The sequence below is a fragment of the Astatotilapia calliptera genome, chromosome 1 (genome assembly GCF_964374335.1).
Source record: "Astatotilapia calliptera chromosome 1, fAstCal68.1, whole genome shotgun sequence".
Classification (NCBI taxonomy): domain Eukaryota; kingdom Metazoa; phylum Chordata; class Actinopteri; order Cichliformes; family Cichlidae; genus Astatotilapia; species Astatotilapia calliptera.
Window position 1 is genome coordinate 35,834,439 of NC_137422.1, and position 19,727 is coordinate 35,854,165.

General features: G+C 39.8%; 1 protein-coding gene and 1 long non-coding RNA gene across 2 annotated transcripts; one reads left to right on the forward strand and one right to left on the reverse strand.

The window, feature by feature from the left end:
• Positions 1-930: 930 nt before the first annotated feature.
• LOC145428314 (uncharacterized) lies at positions 931-1,753 on the reverse strand. Its single transcript, XR_013908598.1, has 2 exons — positions 1,617-1,753; positions 931-1,152 (listed from the first exon to the last, which is right to left on the reverse strand). It is a non-coding gene; the product is annotated as an uncharacterized LOC145428314 (long non-coding RNA).
• Positions 1,658-19,139, forward strand: slc7a10a (solute carrier family 7 member 10a). The gene is made up of 11 exons (XM_026175363.2): positions 1,658-1,889; positions 6,266-6,470; positions 8,021-8,172; positions 14,014-14,139; positions 14,326-14,479; positions 14,568-14,691; positions 15,674-15,777; positions 15,904-16,000; positions 16,098-16,247; positions 17,185-17,362; positions 17,461-19,139. Exons 1-11 carry the CDS (start codon positions 1,784-1,786, stop codon positions 17,556-17,558), a joined length of 1,494 nt encoding a protein of 497 aa, XP_026031148.1. The 5' UTR covers positions 1,658-1,783; the 3' UTR covers positions 17,559-19,139.
• Positions 19,140-19,727: the final 588 nt, after the last annotated feature.

The window sequence follows — 19,727 nt, forward strand, 5'->3', positions numbered from 1 at the left end:
TAAGCACTAATTCTGCAGATGTGAACCACTAGAATGAGCCTTGTATGGTCTTTCAAGTTAACCTTAAAAAATGATTTGGGTGAAATCCTAACCAAAAAATGTGATTTACACCAATGCTAAATTCACAGTCTGACTGAAGATGGATTTCTTAACCCCACGACCCAGATGATGACGTGACGTTACTGAGTTTTGATTTTTCTGCTGTCACAAGCATTGCCTTTTAATTTTCTTTTCTTTTTTTGGAATTACTTTTCATTGTGTATCTTCTGTGATTTGATGCATTTCTTTCTTCCTTGTTTGTTTCCCCTGCCTGCCTTCCCTCCTTTTTGATTGTCTACTCTGTCTTCATCGTTTTTCACTTGTGGTCTATTGCTCCATTGTGCCTGTGCCTTGTTTTCCATATATCCTCTTGCCTATTGTGAGCTCCTCTTGTTGCCTTCCATGTGTCCTGTCATTCTGTTTGCTCTGGATTTCTGCTTTGTGTTCCCTTTCTTAATTTTTTTTTCTGTGTTTGGACTTTTGCCAGTAAAAGTCTTTACATTTTTTAATGTTAATTGCTGATTTTAGTACACAACACGTGTGTAAGTTAGCGTTGTACCACAGGGCATGAAGAAAGCAAAATGTCAAATAATCTAATCTCAATAGCTAGTGTTTGATCAGGGATATTCTAAAGTTCAATACCTACTGACTGATGTGATATGTGGTGACCTTTCTATACACAAAGGGAATGAGCAGAGGATCAAATTACAATAGTCTGTAGGGAAAGGGATTTCACCTAATTGACTCTGATGGGACTAATAAGGTTGCTTGCACTGGACTATTTTTACCAAAGTAGGACAGGCTTTCATTTAAAGTATTCACCTCATGAGTACAGTCTAGCACAAAAGTGCTAAACCATTTCTTTATATATTTCAATAAACATACTAACAATAATATAATAACAAATTTATTGGGAAAAAATAGTTTGTGGAATATTAATGAGCTTAAAGGTCCATGTTTGATATGATCACCTTTATTTTTCAATAGAGCCTGAGCTCCCTGTGAAAGTGTTCTTGTCATTTCTTTCAATAATCTTCAGGAATAGATCTCCGGGCTTCTTGAAGGACATTCCAGAGCTCTTCCTTGGATGTTGGCTGCCTTTTGTTCAGTTCTCTGTCAAGATGATCGCATATAGGAATGTCATTAATGACAGATAGTGCTCAACTATATGCTTTTCTATCCAGGTTGATTTTTACTGCATTTACTGCATATGTTTGGGGACCATTGTTTTGATTCATGCTCAATCATCGAGGTAGGGAAATCCCAAAAAGTTGATTTTGTTCATCTGGACGTAGCGTTTTCACTCATCCAAGCGACTTCTTCAGTCTCAAGACTAGTCAAAAAATGTCCAACAAAACTTTTTGTTTTGTTTTTTTAAAGACTTCCAGAAAGCCTGGAGAACTATTGCGAAACTAAAATATTTGACCCCTTCGAAGCAAAATATATGTAAAGAAAAAAGTAAAGTATGTGCTTGTCCAGATTCACAAATCTAACCACAATATTCTACAAACACATTCATCGAACAATTTTATTTAAAGTGGACTGGTTCCCTATTGCCTACGCCAGCACTCACTTACCTGAGTCAAGGTTGGGGTTTGAGAGGTGGATCGCATTGTACGCATGCGCATTTCCTGCTTCATCTGTGGGATGTTATAAGGGCAGCCCGTAAAGCGGAGCTTGGTTCAGTCGGAAGCATCTGGACCGGACCGAGGCTACCAGGAAGCCCATTTGCAAGGCGGAGGAGATGGAGGACAAAAAGAAAAGAAAGAAGAATGAAGACTCCTCCAATAGCGACAGAGTCACCCTGAAAAAAGAAATTGGACTTCTGAGCGCTTGCGCTATTATCATCGGTGAGTGTGTGACAGCTTTTGTTATACGTGCTCAACTCACGGAGAGTGTTTCGAAGTGATGAATTCTGCGACAAGGAAAAAACTGACGAGGAAACGTGACCGAACGGAAAGCTTATAACGTGGCTGATGTACAGTTACTCTTTCTCTGTCAAGGTTAGAGTATAATTACACACAGTGTGAGTCACTCACTGTACGTATGAGCTTTTATTCTAGTCCGTTCTTTTATTCTACGTATTATATTTGCTGTACGGACACTATAAAGACTAAGATGTGACTTTTCTTTTAGACGTGGTTCGTGACTGTCTGACTCTAAGAATGAATAGCTGGAAAGTCGCCGTTACGCACGCACGCTCTGATGTATGAATGCAGGGTTCTGAGCTTTGTGTGGAAACTGTTGCATCAGTCTGAGTGGTCTGAATATGAGCGTGCATACGTGGCTGGATGATCTAAAGCTGAACTTGACAGACACGCAGAACCGGCACATCTCCCACGTGCTTCAGTGGGAGAGTTTACTGTTACCATTGTAGCATTGTCCTCGGATAGTCTACTGACTAAACCAAGGCATTAATATCGTTAATTTCAGTAACCTTATCATACCAGTTACATCATAAAATACGCTTATACTGCAGACAATGAATTTTACTTTACACGTGCATCTGCAAAAATTGGATAACTGTCAAAATACAGGAAGTTGCAGTGCTGTTTGTAGTTTCCTCCAAAATCTGATGTTGCATTTTACATATCCCTTACAGTAAGTGTACATAAGGAAATGGTCGGTAAATTTAACATATACTCTTTTTATAGACTTCTACACTATTCTAGTGTTCAATTCAATCTGCAATGAATCCTGTCACGAAAATATTTTATTGTATTTCAGAACCACATGTTGCAGGGTAGGGTTTTGGCAGTGGCAATCAGTGGCTTCAATAACAGTTCCTCATTTTTGTACATTTGTTGTGGTAAATATAAAAATTAGTCTTAATGAGTGGAAAAAAATTACTAACCAACAAATAAAAAGGGAAATGTTTATCACTGGGACAAATGGTTTTTGCAGTTCAGTGAAAGGTGGAATTCTGCGACAGTCAAGAGGCTACAAAGGAACCAGTTAATAGTTTGCCTTTTAAAAATATTTTCAGTTCAACAGTTCATCTTCATAGCCATGCTCACATCTAATGTGCTCTGATAGAAATGAGATGTAATTGCAGTTAATGTTATTTCTGCAAATTTTGCGTTTGACTCACTTTTTTTCCTTCAGTATAATGCTTTATTTAGTCCATATTTGTGAAATTATTTTGTTATCAGAGTTGAAGTAATATTAAAGTATTATAAAGATTTAATGTATTTGGTGTGAAAGACTTCCTGTATCTGGCAGTGCAGCTGAATGAGTGTGTGAGAAAAAGAGCTCCGCTGCCTGCCTAGTGAGTGGTGCATCGGGTGGGCAACAACTCAAGTGGTCATTTGGCATGAAGTAAAGTCCTTTGCCAAGTTCAAAATAAACTAGCAGGTGAGCACAGCAGATCACCACTGCATCACAGAGGGGTGTAAGAGTGTCCTGGGTTCAAACCTGGGTATGGAACTGACCGCTAGAGCTTCTTTCTCCCAGAGCTCTAGTTTCTCCTGGTACTGAGAAACACTTTCTGGATTCATGTTGCTCATATAAGGCAAGGACACTCACACAAATAAGAAGACATAACCAGTCATCCCTGTCATCCCATTTCAGAGAGTGTGGGATTTTTGGTCTAAGGAAATCTAGAGTCACCACTCTTCCACTTTCCACCACGATCAGTAATGAGAGAGCCTTTTGCATCTCTCTGAAATTTGATCACAGGCTCTTTACAGACTGGTGCTGATCAACAAGTGTTGTGTCATAACCTATCAAAAACACAGAAATGTGGTCCACAAAGATAATGCATTGTAAGTGGTAAGCCTGTAAGTGCTCCGGGCTGGAAAAGAGATGGAGACACAGTGCATACTCTGCAGCCCTGCTTATCCTGGATGTTTGCTGGTAAGCGTTTAAGCTGATCACATTGGGAAGGCGTTTACATACTGCACACACACAAAGATTTTCATAATTACATGTTAATGTGGCAGGTCTGTAATCATTTAAGAAACTGGTGTTGGATTTCTTCAGGTAATATGACGATTGACTGCTCATTTTTCTTCTACATTAATATTTTAAGATTAAAATAAACGCTCAGATCAGCTTAGCATAATGCTGAACTCTTGCCACAAGCACAGATGGAGGAAAGCCTGTACAGCCAGTACACACAGGCAACTTGAGTCATGCTACTACCCACCAGATACAGCCTACTCACATTGCATTTCATATGCCTTGTTCTAGTAATATAGACTGCTGAAGCTGTCAGCAGGGAAGCCTTCAGGTAGCTACTGATTACCACTGGTTACACTTACAGTTAGACAATACTCCACAACTATCAAATGTCCTGTATTATTAATCTCTAACCACACTGAATATACTTTTCTGCAATTGCTCACTTGCTATTAGTCGTGACATTAATCACTATTTTCATGCCACCAGCTTCATCATCGCTCACCGCTTTATCGTAGTAGTACAAGTCCCCCTCCGTTAGGAGGTATTATACATGCAGCATTACAAAAAAAACCCACATAATATGAGACATTCTTCATTTTCCCTTTTGCACAGGAGATTTGGAGTATTTGCTTGTATAAAATGGTGAGCAATGTGAGGTCATTTTGAGAAAATTTCTCAGAGATGGTGCTGGGATATGATGCAGAGAGGGTCAGTAGGCCTGTGACTAACAGTTTCAGCTGTAGTGCCAAACTTTATGACATAACAAACACAACACTTGCATTATGTAACAGCTCTGCATCTCACAGTGGCCTCCACAATCAGATCAGACAATGAAAAATGCGTTCCTCAGATCTCATTGCTGGATCTGCATCATTAGGGAGCATTTGGGGCCATAGTGTGCCTCTGGGTTTTAATAGTTTCTAAAATATTTACAGTTGACAGGGTCATATTTTATTGTGAGGACTCAATTCTTCTCACACTTTTCCAAAGAGGACAAAGACTTGAAGGACAGTACAAACAATGTTTTGCTGTGACAGCTGCTGTTTGGTTACTTTGTTATGTGTGCTAGCTTTTGTTTTGTCGTTTTTTTTGGTAGGGGTGAGGGCATGTAAATGTCAGACTGAGTCTGAACTTGCTTATTAGTATGTGCCTGAGCCAACCAAGCTGTCAGAGAACCTTTATTTGTTCTTGTTAGGGAGTCAGCTGAGCCTGATTTTTAATGAGTCACATTTTAATGAGCCTGGACTAAATTACTTTATTATCTTATTAAATATACTAGTTATTTGTATAAATGAAATTGCAGCTTTATGGATGGTTTCACCTGTATTATCACCAGTATTAAAATATCCTACCGATATTGTGTTGGTCTCTCATGTTCTGCTGAAAGATCTGAACAATCAGGGCATAGACAGAACACCTTTTGCATGTTCAGTGATGTTTAACACTGAAATGTTAGCATCAGATCTGTTGGGTCCACTTGGTTCCATGGATCCATGAATCAGATTTTGTTCATCCTACAGATTTTCATCTGAGTGGGATCTTGAAATTAGAGGCCTGGCTGTTCCTTGGGCCATCCCTAAACAGTTTCTGCATTGTGGTGGGGTACATTGTTCTTCTGCAGGACACTACTACCTTTGAGGAGTGCTGCTTCCTCCGGGGAGTTGTGCAGGATAGGCTCCATCCTCTACACAACCCTGAACTGGATCAACAGTTAAGAAAATGGATGGCTGAAAAATAGAAGAATGCCTGTAGCCACTGTGGCAGAACACTGTACAAACAGCAGCTTTAAATCACTGAGATTAGGCTGTGCATACCATGCAGTCATATGTCAAAGCATTACTATATATAGCTACATTAATCACTAAGTGAAAGCAATAGTCACATGCCTTACTGCAGAAAGAAAAGAGTTTTTTCTTTACTTCCCATCATGGCTGTGCTAGTCTTTCCTCTTCACTTTCTCCTTCTCTTTAACTACAGATGTGTGTTGTCCAACTTTAGCAAAAATAGCTTGGAGAGCTACTGTTAGAGTATTGTGACCTTCAAGCCAAAGTTTTAATAAGACTTTTGGAATCGCTTTGATTCTACTTTGTGTTCTTTATTCTGTTACTTTTCTTTTTACCTGAATGTATAAACATCTGACCAAATCATCACCAAACTACAGATAAATGGTAAATGCCATTTGTTCTAAATGTCTGGAGTTTTAAATTGAAGTGTGACAGCTTTGGGAGCACAAACCAATAAAAGCAAATCTTGTGTTACACACAAAAAGAAGTCTTTGATGAATATTTATGTATAAATAATCACTGTAATATTTTCTCCTAAGGGAACATCATTGGCTCTGGGATTTTCATCTCACCTAAAGGAGTGTTGGAGCATGCAGGTTCAGTGGGACTGTCACTCATCGTGTGGGTTTGTGGAGGGGGCATCTGCACCCTTGGGTCCATGTGCTACGCTGAATTGGGTGTCACCATCCCAAAGTCTGGAGGTGACTATTCATATGTGACAGAAATCTTTGGGGGCCTAGTAGGGTAAGTACTGTCGTTGTCATTTTTCTAGATGCATTTTTCAAAATACAGATGTTCCTAAACTGCAGTAGCAGCTTGTTGCGTCTTTCCCCCTGAATTATTTTTCCTCATATGAATTATATTGCAACAGTCCAATGGGCGTGTTGGCTTTGAACCAATCATCTGTGAGCGTCTTATGACTTTCAGAGGTCATGTGGTGTGTCAGCTGATCATAGAGCGGCATTCTAAGTCTGAGAAGGTCAAACTTGTTATATACTGTGCCAGCCTTCAGAAGCATTTCTGTGAAAGTAGTTCAGTCTGACTTTCTCTGTTCGGTTATTTTGGAACTATGAATGAAGCAAGTACCACAAAGGATTAAACACAGGAGCAGCAGCAAACGACTCAAAAATGTTAAAAACAGCAGAAAGTAAGAACTAGTGTAGGAGTTTTTGAATTACAGTTGAATACCAACACAGAAAGAATAAGAAGGGAACAAGCAACAAAAAGCACTCACTCTGGAGGTGGAATTAAAGTTTTCATTATGTTTTCAACTTCCAACGCACCAATAGTAAAATTCTGGAGTTACTTGAGTTTGAAAAAAACTCCCCCAAAGCCTTACATGTCCAAAGTATGTGCTTAATGGCTTTGGTCCTCTGACGTTTTTTAATTTAATAAAATCATCAGGTCAATGCTTCCTTGATGATAACCAAGTATGGCTTGCATTTAGTAAGTGCTTTATGCATGCAAGTACATCCTTTTTTTTCTAAGTTACAACAGTGGTTGTAAAATCTGCTTTAAATGCTGTCAAAAAACGAGTGTCAAACACTGAGTGTTTGCCTGAGCACATCCTCTGCAGCTACAGATGGAACGCTGAAGCTCCTGCTAATGTGCTAGAGCAAAATTTAGTGTTGTGGTCTAGACAACCCAAAATGTGATGTCCACATATGTGGGCGCCAGGTCGTAGGAGGTTAAGTAAAGACCCAACTTCTACAGTGATGTTGTTTTGCTGACAGGTTTAAGTATAGGTGTGACTGTAAAGCTGGGATGGAATCAAAGACAGTATAAAAGACTGACCTAACATCCAGGTCTGAAAAGTGAAACCACCAACCTTTTTGCAACCTCTGTGGTTGCAGAAAGACTTAATGGTCTTCAACTGTCTTGTTCTGTGCCAGAGTAAACCGTTTCCTGATCACTTTCTGGGTCTAGTTTCTGGTTTCAGGTCATAATTAAACAATAAGTTATTTTTTTAATGTTTTTTTTTACAGTCAGCAAGGAGGATTATCCAGGGTACCATCACTGGGTAACAAATCAATCACCAGCTGTTCACCAGTGAGTTGGGTGCAAATGCTCAGCTCAAGTTGTTTAAAAAGCATCACCAATATGACATCATGGCAGCTATGTCTATTTTTTATACAGTTTATTGAATATGGAATAATGTTATAAGAGCAGTGAAAGTCCCTTCCTTGTCAAAATAACTGCCCACAAGTGACAGCCCCCCCCCTCCACTTAGTCTCAAGTTATTACACTGAACTTTATTCTAAATTGAAATCCCGTTCTGTCTCTTCATCCTTTAGATTCCTGTTGTTATGGAGCGCTGTCCTCATCATGTACCCAACCACGTTGGCCGTCATTGCGCTCACCTTCTCCAATTACGTCTTGCAGCCGGCCTTTCAGCACTGTTTTCCTCCGTTCATCGCCACCAAACTTCTCGCAACAATTTGTGTCTGTGAGTCACCAGCAGCCTTAGAAACTCTATTTATCTATTCCATGATAGTTTAAGTAAATGTTTATTCTAGTTTAGTGTTGTCCTTTACGTCTTATCTCTCTTTGATTTTCCACTGAACAGTTTTTAGAACTGTCCTGCCAGGGTAAACATTGTTGCTAATGCTAAGCACATGGTTCTTGATTCCAAACAAACTGAAGCATCCAGTGCAGTAAAAGATCTTTTTTTTTTTCAAGAACAAGATAAGGAGACATTCTTTGCTTTTTATTAAATATAAAGTCACACACTCTGCCACAGAGGAATTCTTCAGGTCAGCATTTCAAATGCAAGACCTTGGCAGTATTTCTTTCCTGTTTTGCTTCTGAAATACAGTCAGTCATCTTGTTCTACAGCAGCAGGCCACAACTTGCTGTAAAATTGCTAATTATGTATTTAAGAATACAGTTGTTGCCCTCAGGTTTTTGAGAGCAAAATAGCTTTGACATTCATACAGCTTGCAATACACCATGGGAACTGGGAGTGCTTAACATTCCACCTCAGGAACGCAACATTTTCTGAGTTTACTTCAACTCTGATAAGCCTGAATTTTGACTGTCCATTTATGATTAATGATTAATAATGGATAAATGCTTTCCTTAGCATTTCCATAGTGGCAAGCTGATTGGTTGCTGGCCAGATTTTTCAGGTGGCATGGAATAAACAGATGAGTGGTTGACAGATTTGTTGCTCTTCTGCGTGACTGCATGTGTGTGGCCTATGCCTGTGTCATCATGACAAACTAGTTCACAGTATCACACTTCAGACCTGCTGTTGTCTTCAACATGCAAGTCATCTGACTGAATGAGCCAGAGTGACTCCCAGTGAGGTAAAATCAGACCAAGCATCTGCTTCCAAAGCAACATAAAAAGCAACTGATCTCAAAGAAAAATATCTATTTTAACTTGCACTTGTACATATATTTCCAAAATACTGTTGCTCCTATATACGATGTTCCTATAAATGACTGTTTGGAAGACAAATAATAACAAGGAAAAAGGTACTTCCATCTTAGGCAAGTTTGTGCATTTACCAAAGTAAACCAGACTAATCAAACCAAATCAAATCCATTTCCTGCGGTGGCTTAAAGAAATGTGATTCTGTGACACTTCAGTGTGCTCAGGGCTGTCATTGTCATTTGATAATTCCACAAGAAATGTTATGCTCTATCTCCAGCCTCTAATCTGATCAGTTGGGGTATCTGTATTTAAATAGCCAGTGGCCCAAGCAGACCTTGCATGTATCCGATCCACAAACCAGCCAGTTTGGTCCTGTCAGAACCGGATGGAGAAGGGGAAACGGGATAGACGGGGAGTGGGATGGTTGGCTTCGTATGTGGGTGTGTGCGCACGTCAGGCTTAGCATTTGCTGAGTACCCTCTACTATTTATGGCAACAGAATCCTACAACTGCTGCCTACTTTGGGCAAGGGACACTGTGCGAGTGGGTTTTTGTGTTGTATTCTAGAGTGTGGTATGAGTTTGTGTGTGTGTGTGTGTGTGTGTGTGTGTGTGTGTGTGTGTGTGTGTGTGTGTGTGTGTGTGTGTGCGTGTGTCTCAGTATCAGTGTCAGAATACATAATGGTGCCAGTCTTTGTGGACGCTGCTAATGAGAGGGTGTGTCTACACTATTGTGCATTGTTACTGTCACAGGGCACCATGGAAATAGGAAAAGCGCAGAATACCTTTCACATCAATAATGATGGAAGTCCCCATTGGCCAGCCAGACATTCGAGTCAGATGTTTGATGTTTCTATTGGCTAGCTGGTTCGACCCCTGTCCTCCAATCTGGTCTATGGCATCACACTTGAGACTTAAAGTCACAGAAAGATTGTAGTCACCCGTCTGTGATCAGCAGTTATGCAAGCTTCATATCTTATGAAACTCAATCAGTCTGTGAGGAGAGAAAGTGTCAGACGTCTGATGACAGATGGAAAACATATTATTCTGAACCCTAAAAGAATCATCTATGTACAGTTGAAGCCCTTTCATTGTAGTTCCATCCACCTTAAAAACCAAAGACAGGTGCATGTAAATGAGCAGCATCATATCAGGCAATTGGCAACACAGGTAGTCGATAGGAAGGGATAAGAAAAGGAAAAGTTAAAGTTACCTGTGAAGGATAAAGTAAATATTTCATCACTTTCCAGCACCAGAATTAATGTGTTATATTTTCTTGCTGTGCTGAGTCTTCGTGAGGGTGCTCTTAAGTTCACTGAACTTTTCTTAGTTGAGGGTTTATGAATGCGAGTCAGCCTAGTTATGTTTCCCCCCTCCTTCCTCTCCTGCTGAGCATACTGCTCAAGAGTCACAGGGTGACCCAGGCGTGCGTGTGTTGGTGAAAACCAGACAGGTCCAGTTGTAAGCTGGCTGTGTTCTTCTAAGAATAGGCACACTCGACAGCCCACAGCAGCACAGCCATGCACGCTCATTTATCCTGCAGTTTAGTTTGTCATCTGCTGATCAGTTTCACTAAAAAGAAAGAAAAATTCATTTTCCAGCAGTCAACACTGTTTTATATTCTTTATGGTCAGTATTTGCATAGCGCTTTACTTGATCCTAAGGACCCCAAAGCGCTTTACACTATACACAATCATCCACCCATTTGCACACTGGTAATGGCAAGCTACAGTGTAGCCACAGCCACCCTGGGGCGCACTGACAGAGGGGAGGCTGCCCGACACTGGCGCCACCGGACCCTCTGACCATCACCAGTAGGCAACGGGTGAAGTGTCTTGCCCAAGGACACAACGACCGAGACTGTCAGAGCCGGGGCTCGAACCGGCAACCTTCCGGTTACAAGACGAACGCCCAACTCTTGAGCCACGATCGCCCCGTATTCTTTAAATATTTCTTTAAATTGTAAAACACTGTAACTTGTCTTATGGAGCCATCATCATTAATTTTATACTCAATCCCACAAAACAGTCACTATAAATGTGATGTTTTTATTTCAAAGGCCAAGAGAATATTCCAGCAAGAAGTCTGTGTTAGTCCATTATTGTGTTGGTACAGTAGGGAGAAGTTTCACGTTATGTCTCCATCACTGGTTCAGATCATTGACTTCAATTTATTTCAAAAAAGAAGACTGTAAAATTGTTTTCAGTAAAAGTGGAAATACCATTTCTATTTATTTTACTATGTGTACTACAATCTGAACTACTGCTCTAAACGTTCGTGTATCAACTGTGTATTAATTCTTTCTCATTATTTGGAAAATGGAGCCCCCCATAGAGTCAGAACAACTATGAGCATAACGTAGACACAAATTAAGAAAGCACACAAGTATGTTAGCTCAGAATAAAAACGTCATGCACAAATTCTATTTTAGTGTGGCTGAGCGAGTTTAGTTCAGGCTTCCTCTGAACCCTTGAACACACTGGATGTTTTATTGAATGCTGCACAAAACTCATTTAAAATTCGATTGAGGGCTCATGGTGAATCATCAGACTAGCGGCTGCCCTAAAGACAGAACAAACCAGAGTGGCTCAGAAGAACAAAATGTCACTATCGTTGTAGGGGATGGAAAAACTGTCACACGTTGGACAAATGACATGATTCTTCCAGTGTATGGTAGGCATCAAACGCCAAGAAGAATGTCATGTTTACACAGAGCTCTGTAATGGCCTCTGTAATGGCCTTAGAGGAATTTTGGATTTAATTTTATTATGTTGCTAATTCTCCAGCTGAAAACAAAATCACAAATGTTTTATAGCTAGAAAAACTATTAAGCCAACAGTTCCACAAGTGTACCATGGCACAAGAATTGGGGTACGGTATTGTGGATGCTTGCATAGTCATTTTGTTCTTGGTTTCAGAATTGTTTTACCCCTATTCATTATTCATTTAGAATTTTTCCTCAAAGCCCATTTAATCTCCTCCATATAACATATGTAATTACATTCTTTCCTCTCTATCTGTAACTTTCAGCATCCTTTTTTAGATCTCATAGGTCTCCTCGTTGAAGATTTTGTTATCAGATATTTTGTGATGTATAGACAGGACTGGGGAGTTTTTGCCAGTGTGGTGACTCCTGAGTCCAGATCCTGGACCAGGAGGAGGCGTTCCTGAGGTTAAAGCCTGCTGATAAATCTGCAGTGAGTTGGGGTCAGAATCCATTAAGACTTAAAGTGGTAATTAGTTAGTATTCTAGAGCTGAGGCAGCCTTCAATAGAAGCAGTGACAGCAGGACACAGATTTACCTGCACTGTCACATTCAAAGCCACTGGCACCTCCTTCCTGTCAGGGTTAGAATAGAGGAAAGTTGGGGGAGGTCGTAGTGGGGGTTCATGCAGGAACACAGAAACGGAAATTCATGTAACACTCCAAGGGTAATTGACTATAAAACACAGCAGTGTTGTAGGGGAGAGAAAGCTCTGCCCGGTGCCTCCAAAACCTCTTGCCAAAAATTCACACGTGTGTGTATATACGTCTGTGCCTCTGCCAGCGGAAGCAGCTTGTTCAGATTTCTGTGGTGGGAGGAAAACTCTAGCCCTAGTGATGGATGACATGGTCACTGCTAGGTCACTAGAGTGGGTGTTAGTGGGTAAAAGAGAGAAGGAAAGAAGTGTCAGAAGAGAGAAGGTGAAATATGAGCCAAAAAAAGAATAGGTCCCAAAAAAAAAGAAACAAGAGAGGGGACAAAAAATGAATAACTAGATTATCTTCCTTTAATACACCCCGAGGGCTCAACTGTTTCCTAATCTCCATGTTCTCATTTTAAGACACCTGCAATTCTGAGGGCATGTGAAACACAAGCAACAGATAAGTGGACTATAGAGACGCTGTGAAGATAACTGGAGTTGACAAAAAAGTGGACATACCCTGGCTGGGAAGCTTTTCCTGCCTGACAACTCTCATCCTGCTTGTAAAGTTATCACTGATTTCCACCCAATAAACCCATCACTAATATTTTTATGTGATTTATTTGGGTGTCACTATTATTTATGTTGTGCATAGCTCTGGGCAAACGACTTTAAAGTATCAGAAATGTTTGGAAGTCATAAGCATGTTATAGCCTGGCTCAAAGAGTGTGACATGAAATTAGAGACAACACAAGAAGTAACTAAGAAAATGGGGATTTAATCAAACAAGGATCTTTGTCATTTGGAAGATAATGAATTTGTTGAGCCAGTAGTGTTAAGTATGTAAGGAGAGGTGGGATTGAATTCGGAGAGCAAAACAAATCTAAAGAGTATTTGGAAGAATGAAGGAAAGAGCCTGGAAGACAAGGATGCCAGAGTAAAAGAATGAGCACACTGTGCAGGTGTAGCTCGTGCATCTGATCTGCACTCGCAGGACAAATGGACTGGTACTTACATAGCGCCTTTCTTCTCAGTAGAGCACTTGAAGTGCTTTCAGAACAGCACAAAAAAGAAGACAGAAAATACCTAGTCCCTGAGTAGCCTAGGAGTTTAGAGGAACAATAACAGTATTGTTTGACGTATTTGTAGGTCTCCGTTTTCTTTCTTTTGCTTGTAAGCGCAACTGAGAGACATTTGTGCTTGGCTGATTTGGCTCTCTTGGAATTGGGCCATTCGATACTATGTTGGCTTTCACAAAAATACCCTCAAAACTTAGTGATAATGTCAAGGTCAGCAGCCTAGAGGAGAGCAGGGCCACACATGTGCAGTTTACACAAGCAGGAAATAGAAAGTAGGGATTGAGAGAGAGTAATTTGCAAATTTAAATGTGTTGTTGACGTGATGCTTTGCATGAAATACACAAATACCTGTGAATAAACCTTTAACTTTTTTTACGTAAAACTTTAATGATTTTTCTGCTGTGTGTGTTTGTGTGTATATGTGCAGTATTCCTGACCTGGGTGAACTGCTCCAGTGTGCGTTGGGCGACAAGGATCCAGGACATTTTCACTATAGGAAAACTTCTCGCGCTAGTTCTCATTATAATAGTAGGACTTGTCCAAATTTGTAGAGGTAAACACACAGACATGTGCACACATGCATAAAAAATGTTTTTCAGTAATTGGTAACAGTAATTTCTGTGCTTTGGACATGTTTCATCTGCTCTCTGGTTTTATTGCATTAAAATGATTAGTGATGAACCAACAATTATTTTACGGTTTTTATTTGCTCGTTCTATATTTCTCATCTTTCATCCAGGTCATTACGATGCCCTGCAGCCCAGTGCGGCCTTTGAATTCAGTCAGGACCCCTCAGTGGGACAGATAGCGCTGGCCTTCCTCCAGGCCTCCTTTGCCTACAGCGGCTGGAATTTCCTCAACTACGTCACAGAGGAGGTCGTAGAGCCGCGCAAGTACGATATGCATAAGCAAAGCTAGCAGACACACCACAAGTTTTTCTTAAGTTCTGCCCCATATCATTAATATTTTTCCTGTCATCAGGAACCTGCCCCGTGCCATCTACATTTCCATCCCACTGGTGACCCTTGTCTACACTATGACCAACATTGCCTACTTCTCCTCCATGACCCCAGAGGAGCTCCTCAGCTCTAATGCTGTGGCAGTGGTGAGCAGCTCTCCGGCGCCATGACTGGATATTTTACAAACCCAGTTCTGAAAAAGCTGAGACACTGTGGAAAATGTAAAACAGAATGCAATAACTGAACCCATGAATCCATATTTTATTCAAAGCAGCACATAGAAAACATAGCAACGGGTTTTAGGACGGGTGGCTCCCAACAAACTAAAAATGAGCCAGTATTTTTCTTAAAATGGGACATTTTCTCAGTTTGAACATTTGAGTCGTTTTCTATGTTCTACTGTGAAAATGTTGTTTTATTAGATTTGCAAATCATAAAACTACTTTTGTTTACAGTGCACACAGTGGCCTCATTTTTGGAATTCAGGCTGTATATTCAAACCTGTTTCAGCTCATATACTGCTAAAGTCAACAGACATTCCAGGCTCCAGTTGTGTATTTGCAATCCTGTCACATGTCGAGCAGCGGTCACTTCAGTCACTGCTTACGCACGCAGTTTTATTTTGCATCATTAATGGTTATTTTAGTTTGGCAAGTAGCAGGTTGCTGGTTTGATTCCAGCCTGAGACATTAATCCCCTTTGGGATTGCATCAGGAATTGCATCCAGCATAAACGTCTGCCAAATCAAACATGTGGAGCCACCTGTTGTGGAGCCCCTTGTAGAGAGGGAGCAACTGAAAGTTGTTGTTTTTTCATCGGTTGTTATTACAAGTCATTGGATTTCAATGACATACCAAGGATCGAGACTGTTATTTCTCGATCTTGAGTTCACGCCTGAAAAACATTGAAAATATACTGTAAAAAATTATATCTCGTACCTACATCGTACCTACATGCATATATAACCATAGTCTTATAGTGGTATGCAGGCAGGCTGTTAAAAAGGATATTTAATCTTTCAGTGAATCAATCAATTAGTGCAGTAATCGAGGGGACTGATGAATTAATAAATAATTAATTTAGTCAACATGTCGGTCATCTGGACAATCACGTTTTGTGTTTTTTCAGACATTTGGGGAGAAACTGCTGGGAATGTTTTCCTGGGTGATGCCAATCTCTGTAGCTTTGTCCACCTTTGGAGGAATTAATGGATATTTGTTTACCTCCTCCAGGTACAGCACAAACGCTTTGTCTTGCATTGTACAACACACCAAACCCTAATTTTTACTTATTTTTACTGATGCCCGCTTTTTCCACAAAATAACGTGTATAACATGTGTAAATATGTCTCTCGGTAGATTGTGTTTCTCTGGCGCCAGAGAGGGTCACCTTCCTTATCTGCTGGCAATGATCCACCTAAAAAACTGCACACCAATTCCTGCCCTGCTGCTCTGTGTACGTTTCACACTAACAGGTTTATCCAGCTGTGTAGCTTCAAAACAGAGATTCAGTGCTTTAATTTTCTCTTGTTTGAACCTGTTCTGTCCTACAGTGCTTTGCCACAGTTGTCATCCTGTGTATTGGGGAGACACACAACCTGATCAACTATGTGTCCTTTATCAACTATTTGTCCTATGGGGTAACCATTGCCGGCCTTCTCTACCTCCGCAAGAAAAGGCCCAACCTGGCTAGACCTATAAAGGTATGGCACTTGTTTTATCTGGAGGTATAACTTAACCACAATAAAAGCAGATTATAGTGAGGAATTTAAAAAATGAAAATATTAAAATTATGTAAGGCAGAAAGAAAAAAATAGAAATTTGAAATAAGCTTAAAAAGCTGACAGATTCAAATAAAAGTATTTAATTTTGAATTAAATTATAATAATTAGATTTTTTTTAAACAAAGGCAAATCAATTATAAAATTAAGCTTCCCATTACATCAAATCAATAATTTTTAAAAACTTTTATTCAAAGGCTCTGAACAGTGTGTCAATTTTAATGCATTTAAAACAAAGAAGACAGTGTAATGTATAGACTGGTGATGTAGACATACACGCTAATTTTCATATAGTAGTATATAAAGTAGTCTGCAATGAATGTGTCACAGTAATCTGTGCATTTAGCATAGGAAACTGAGAGCTCCCAGCAGTCTGATTTGTGTACCACTAGATTTTGCCATTTAACAATGAGTTAGCATGCATATTGTTTTGGCGCCCCCTGGTGTCACAAATGGCAGTTACATGACATTAGTTAGTGCACAAATAACATCCACTATTTCCTGTTTTCTGTTTACGTTCATTCTCCTGTATGCCATTCCCTCCAATCGCTCTCTGTTTTTACTTTTATTGTCAAATAAAAGCTGAAAATTAAAATAAAAAGTAAAAACAAACAAATAAGTATTACATTGCAATACATTAAAGCATTAAATTAAATGTCAAAAATTTGTTTTTGATAATATCCCAGACAAATATATGTACATGTTTATATATTTGGATGCTACATGTAGAGACAGTATGGGTTTACAAATGTAAAAAGAAAAAAAAGGTAAGGAAAAAGATAATTATGTTCATTGCAGATAAATCAACATATTTACAGTGGCAAGGGTTTTTGTACAAATGTGTTTTTGTTCTGTGTAGGTGAACCTGTTGATCCCGATCAGCTACCTGATCTTCTGGGCTGTGCTGCTGGGCTTCAGCCTGTACTCTGAACCAGTGGTTTGTGGCCTGGGTATGGTTATCATGTTGACTGGAGTCCCTGTATACTTTGTGGGTGTGCAGTGGAAGGAGAAACCCAAATGGCTCTATAGATTAGTTGGTGAGTTGGTTTTTTCCAGCGTACAGAACATATTAACTATTTATGTCAGCAGTAATTCCATCTGAGTCTGACTGCTCATGATGTCTTTTCTATTGCAGAAAAACTCACGTACAAGGGCCAGAAGGTGTGTTATGTGGTGTTTCCTCAGGATGACCCCTCAGAAACTGAGCCCCTCACTGCCAAAGCTACTGACTGAGGAGTGAAGTCAAACCAGGACTTCCCCTTTTGCATCAACGTCAATACTTCCCGTTTTCGTCTTAAACGTGTTCTTGTTTGGTCAGTGAAGCACGAAGAGAAAGTGTCATATATTTTTGCACAGGTGTGGACTGGATTGGGCTGGCATGGAGCCCATTTTACCCAGTGCATGTGTTTTTAACTTTTTGGTTTTGCTGTCCATCCATTGTCATCACCAGCATGCAAAGTTTTATTTTTCATACAGATCCTTATCCTTTCCCTTCTTACTCAAAGAATCTCCATTCTGTTCCAAGTCTTTTTCTGCTTCACTTCCAGGATGCTTCCAGCATGCTAATGTGCCTTATGAAATATAGACGTGTGTATAGTGTGTTGGTTGTGCGGGTATTTGGAGTGTGTAATGTCTTATATGGAATAAGATAAATATGCAAGCAGTTTCTGCACTTAGCAATACTTCTCTATAACTGCTGCTACTTTGCACTTTGCTTTACTAATTACTCACATGATGCTCACTGTTGATCTGTTGTGGATGAGTAATTTGTTCTGTCTATATCTCTGCCTGGCTACAGAATCTGGCTGTTCTATTTTCTTTCCACCGACTTTTTAAAAAGAATTATGATTATATCACTTTTCCCTCATGAGAGATGCTGTTGCTGCCTTAATGTTTTTATTAGAGACACTCATCTCTTCCAGTTATTTTTAAAAGACGGGCAAGACCATGACTGGTTCTTGCAGGATTTTGTTGCTTCAGCAGTGATTTCATCTCTGGGTTCCCACTGTGAAACCTCTCAAGGTGCTCGACCAGCCAAAACAGTTATTACACTCTTGACCTGTTGTGATACAGTATTTGAGCACTAATGTGTTGTTGCATAACTCTAACAGAATCTGTAATGATTGACAGACGGCTGGCAGTGGATGTTTACTTGAGCTCTCACTTCCCCAAAAGCCACTACAATGACCGTTAACTCAATATCGCTTATCCACTGATCAGCTGACTTAACATGACACTGCTGACATCACAGAGTTGGATTAACATCCTGTTTGTATCCCATGACCTCTTGGACTTCCTGTATTAGTCAACATTGTTGATGTATTATGGCCCAGACCTGGTCAAACTTGCAACCTCAGTAATTTTGCATTTACTGTGGTCCAGGAGATATTGTTGTTGTTGTTGCTACCTTATCGTATTTGAGTATTCTCTTAATATCTCTTTTATGTTGTACATATAACAAACAAATGAAGGTTGGGGCCTTTGGCCTTTTAAAATGAAAAGTAAACCAGCAGCTTTGAACTTTATTGAACGTGCAGTCTCTTTCTCAGCCCGTAGCTGCTGGGAACTCCATGAAAAGAGACTCGTGTCTGTCCTGCCATGTCCCGGTGCTTTTAGCTCTGAGAGCTGTAAATACTGTGTGACAAAAATAAACTTTTAAAAACGCACCAGGGGCTTCTACAAAGATGACATTCCTCAAACATGTTGTGGTACATTTGTATACTGTATAATGGGTGTACCTTTGTTTTGTAAAAGACAGAAGTTGTAAATTAATAACAATGTAATTGATCATTAAATATAGCGACTTCGAAGAAACTCGGTGTGTCGTCTCCTCTGTGGGATCCTTTTTAGCACCATCAGGTCAAAAATGGGGATTTCTGTGCTAATTAAGTAAGTCGTTGGTTTTCAAGCTTTTTCTGGCATGACCCACTTCGGAAGCTTGGCAGCTGCTATAATAGGTTTTAGCAAGTTTTCAGCAATTTTTTTTTTCTTAACATATTTTAATGGTTTTGTTTTTCCTCTGGTTGTTCATGGCCCACCTGCAGTGGCTCTGCACCTCACAGTTTGAAGTAAGATCAGTCAAAGGTAACTACTGTGCAAAATAAACTATGTACCAGTAGTACGTTGGTGGTTGCACTTTGAGTAGTTTGATGCCAACAACAGTTTACTATAGTACATTTTACTATGAAAAACCAGAATGCGAGTGACGTAGTAGCTCATCCAGGTACAATCCACCACAGTTTACAGGTTATTGTATCATTTAAAGCACAGAAAAGCAAATTATATGTTTTGTTTTCATTGCACAATCTAATGAGGATAGTTTGTGTGCACATTACGCTCACACATCACATTAACTCACTGGTCTTTTGGCGACGAGTTAAAAAAAAATTTTTTTAAAAAGAA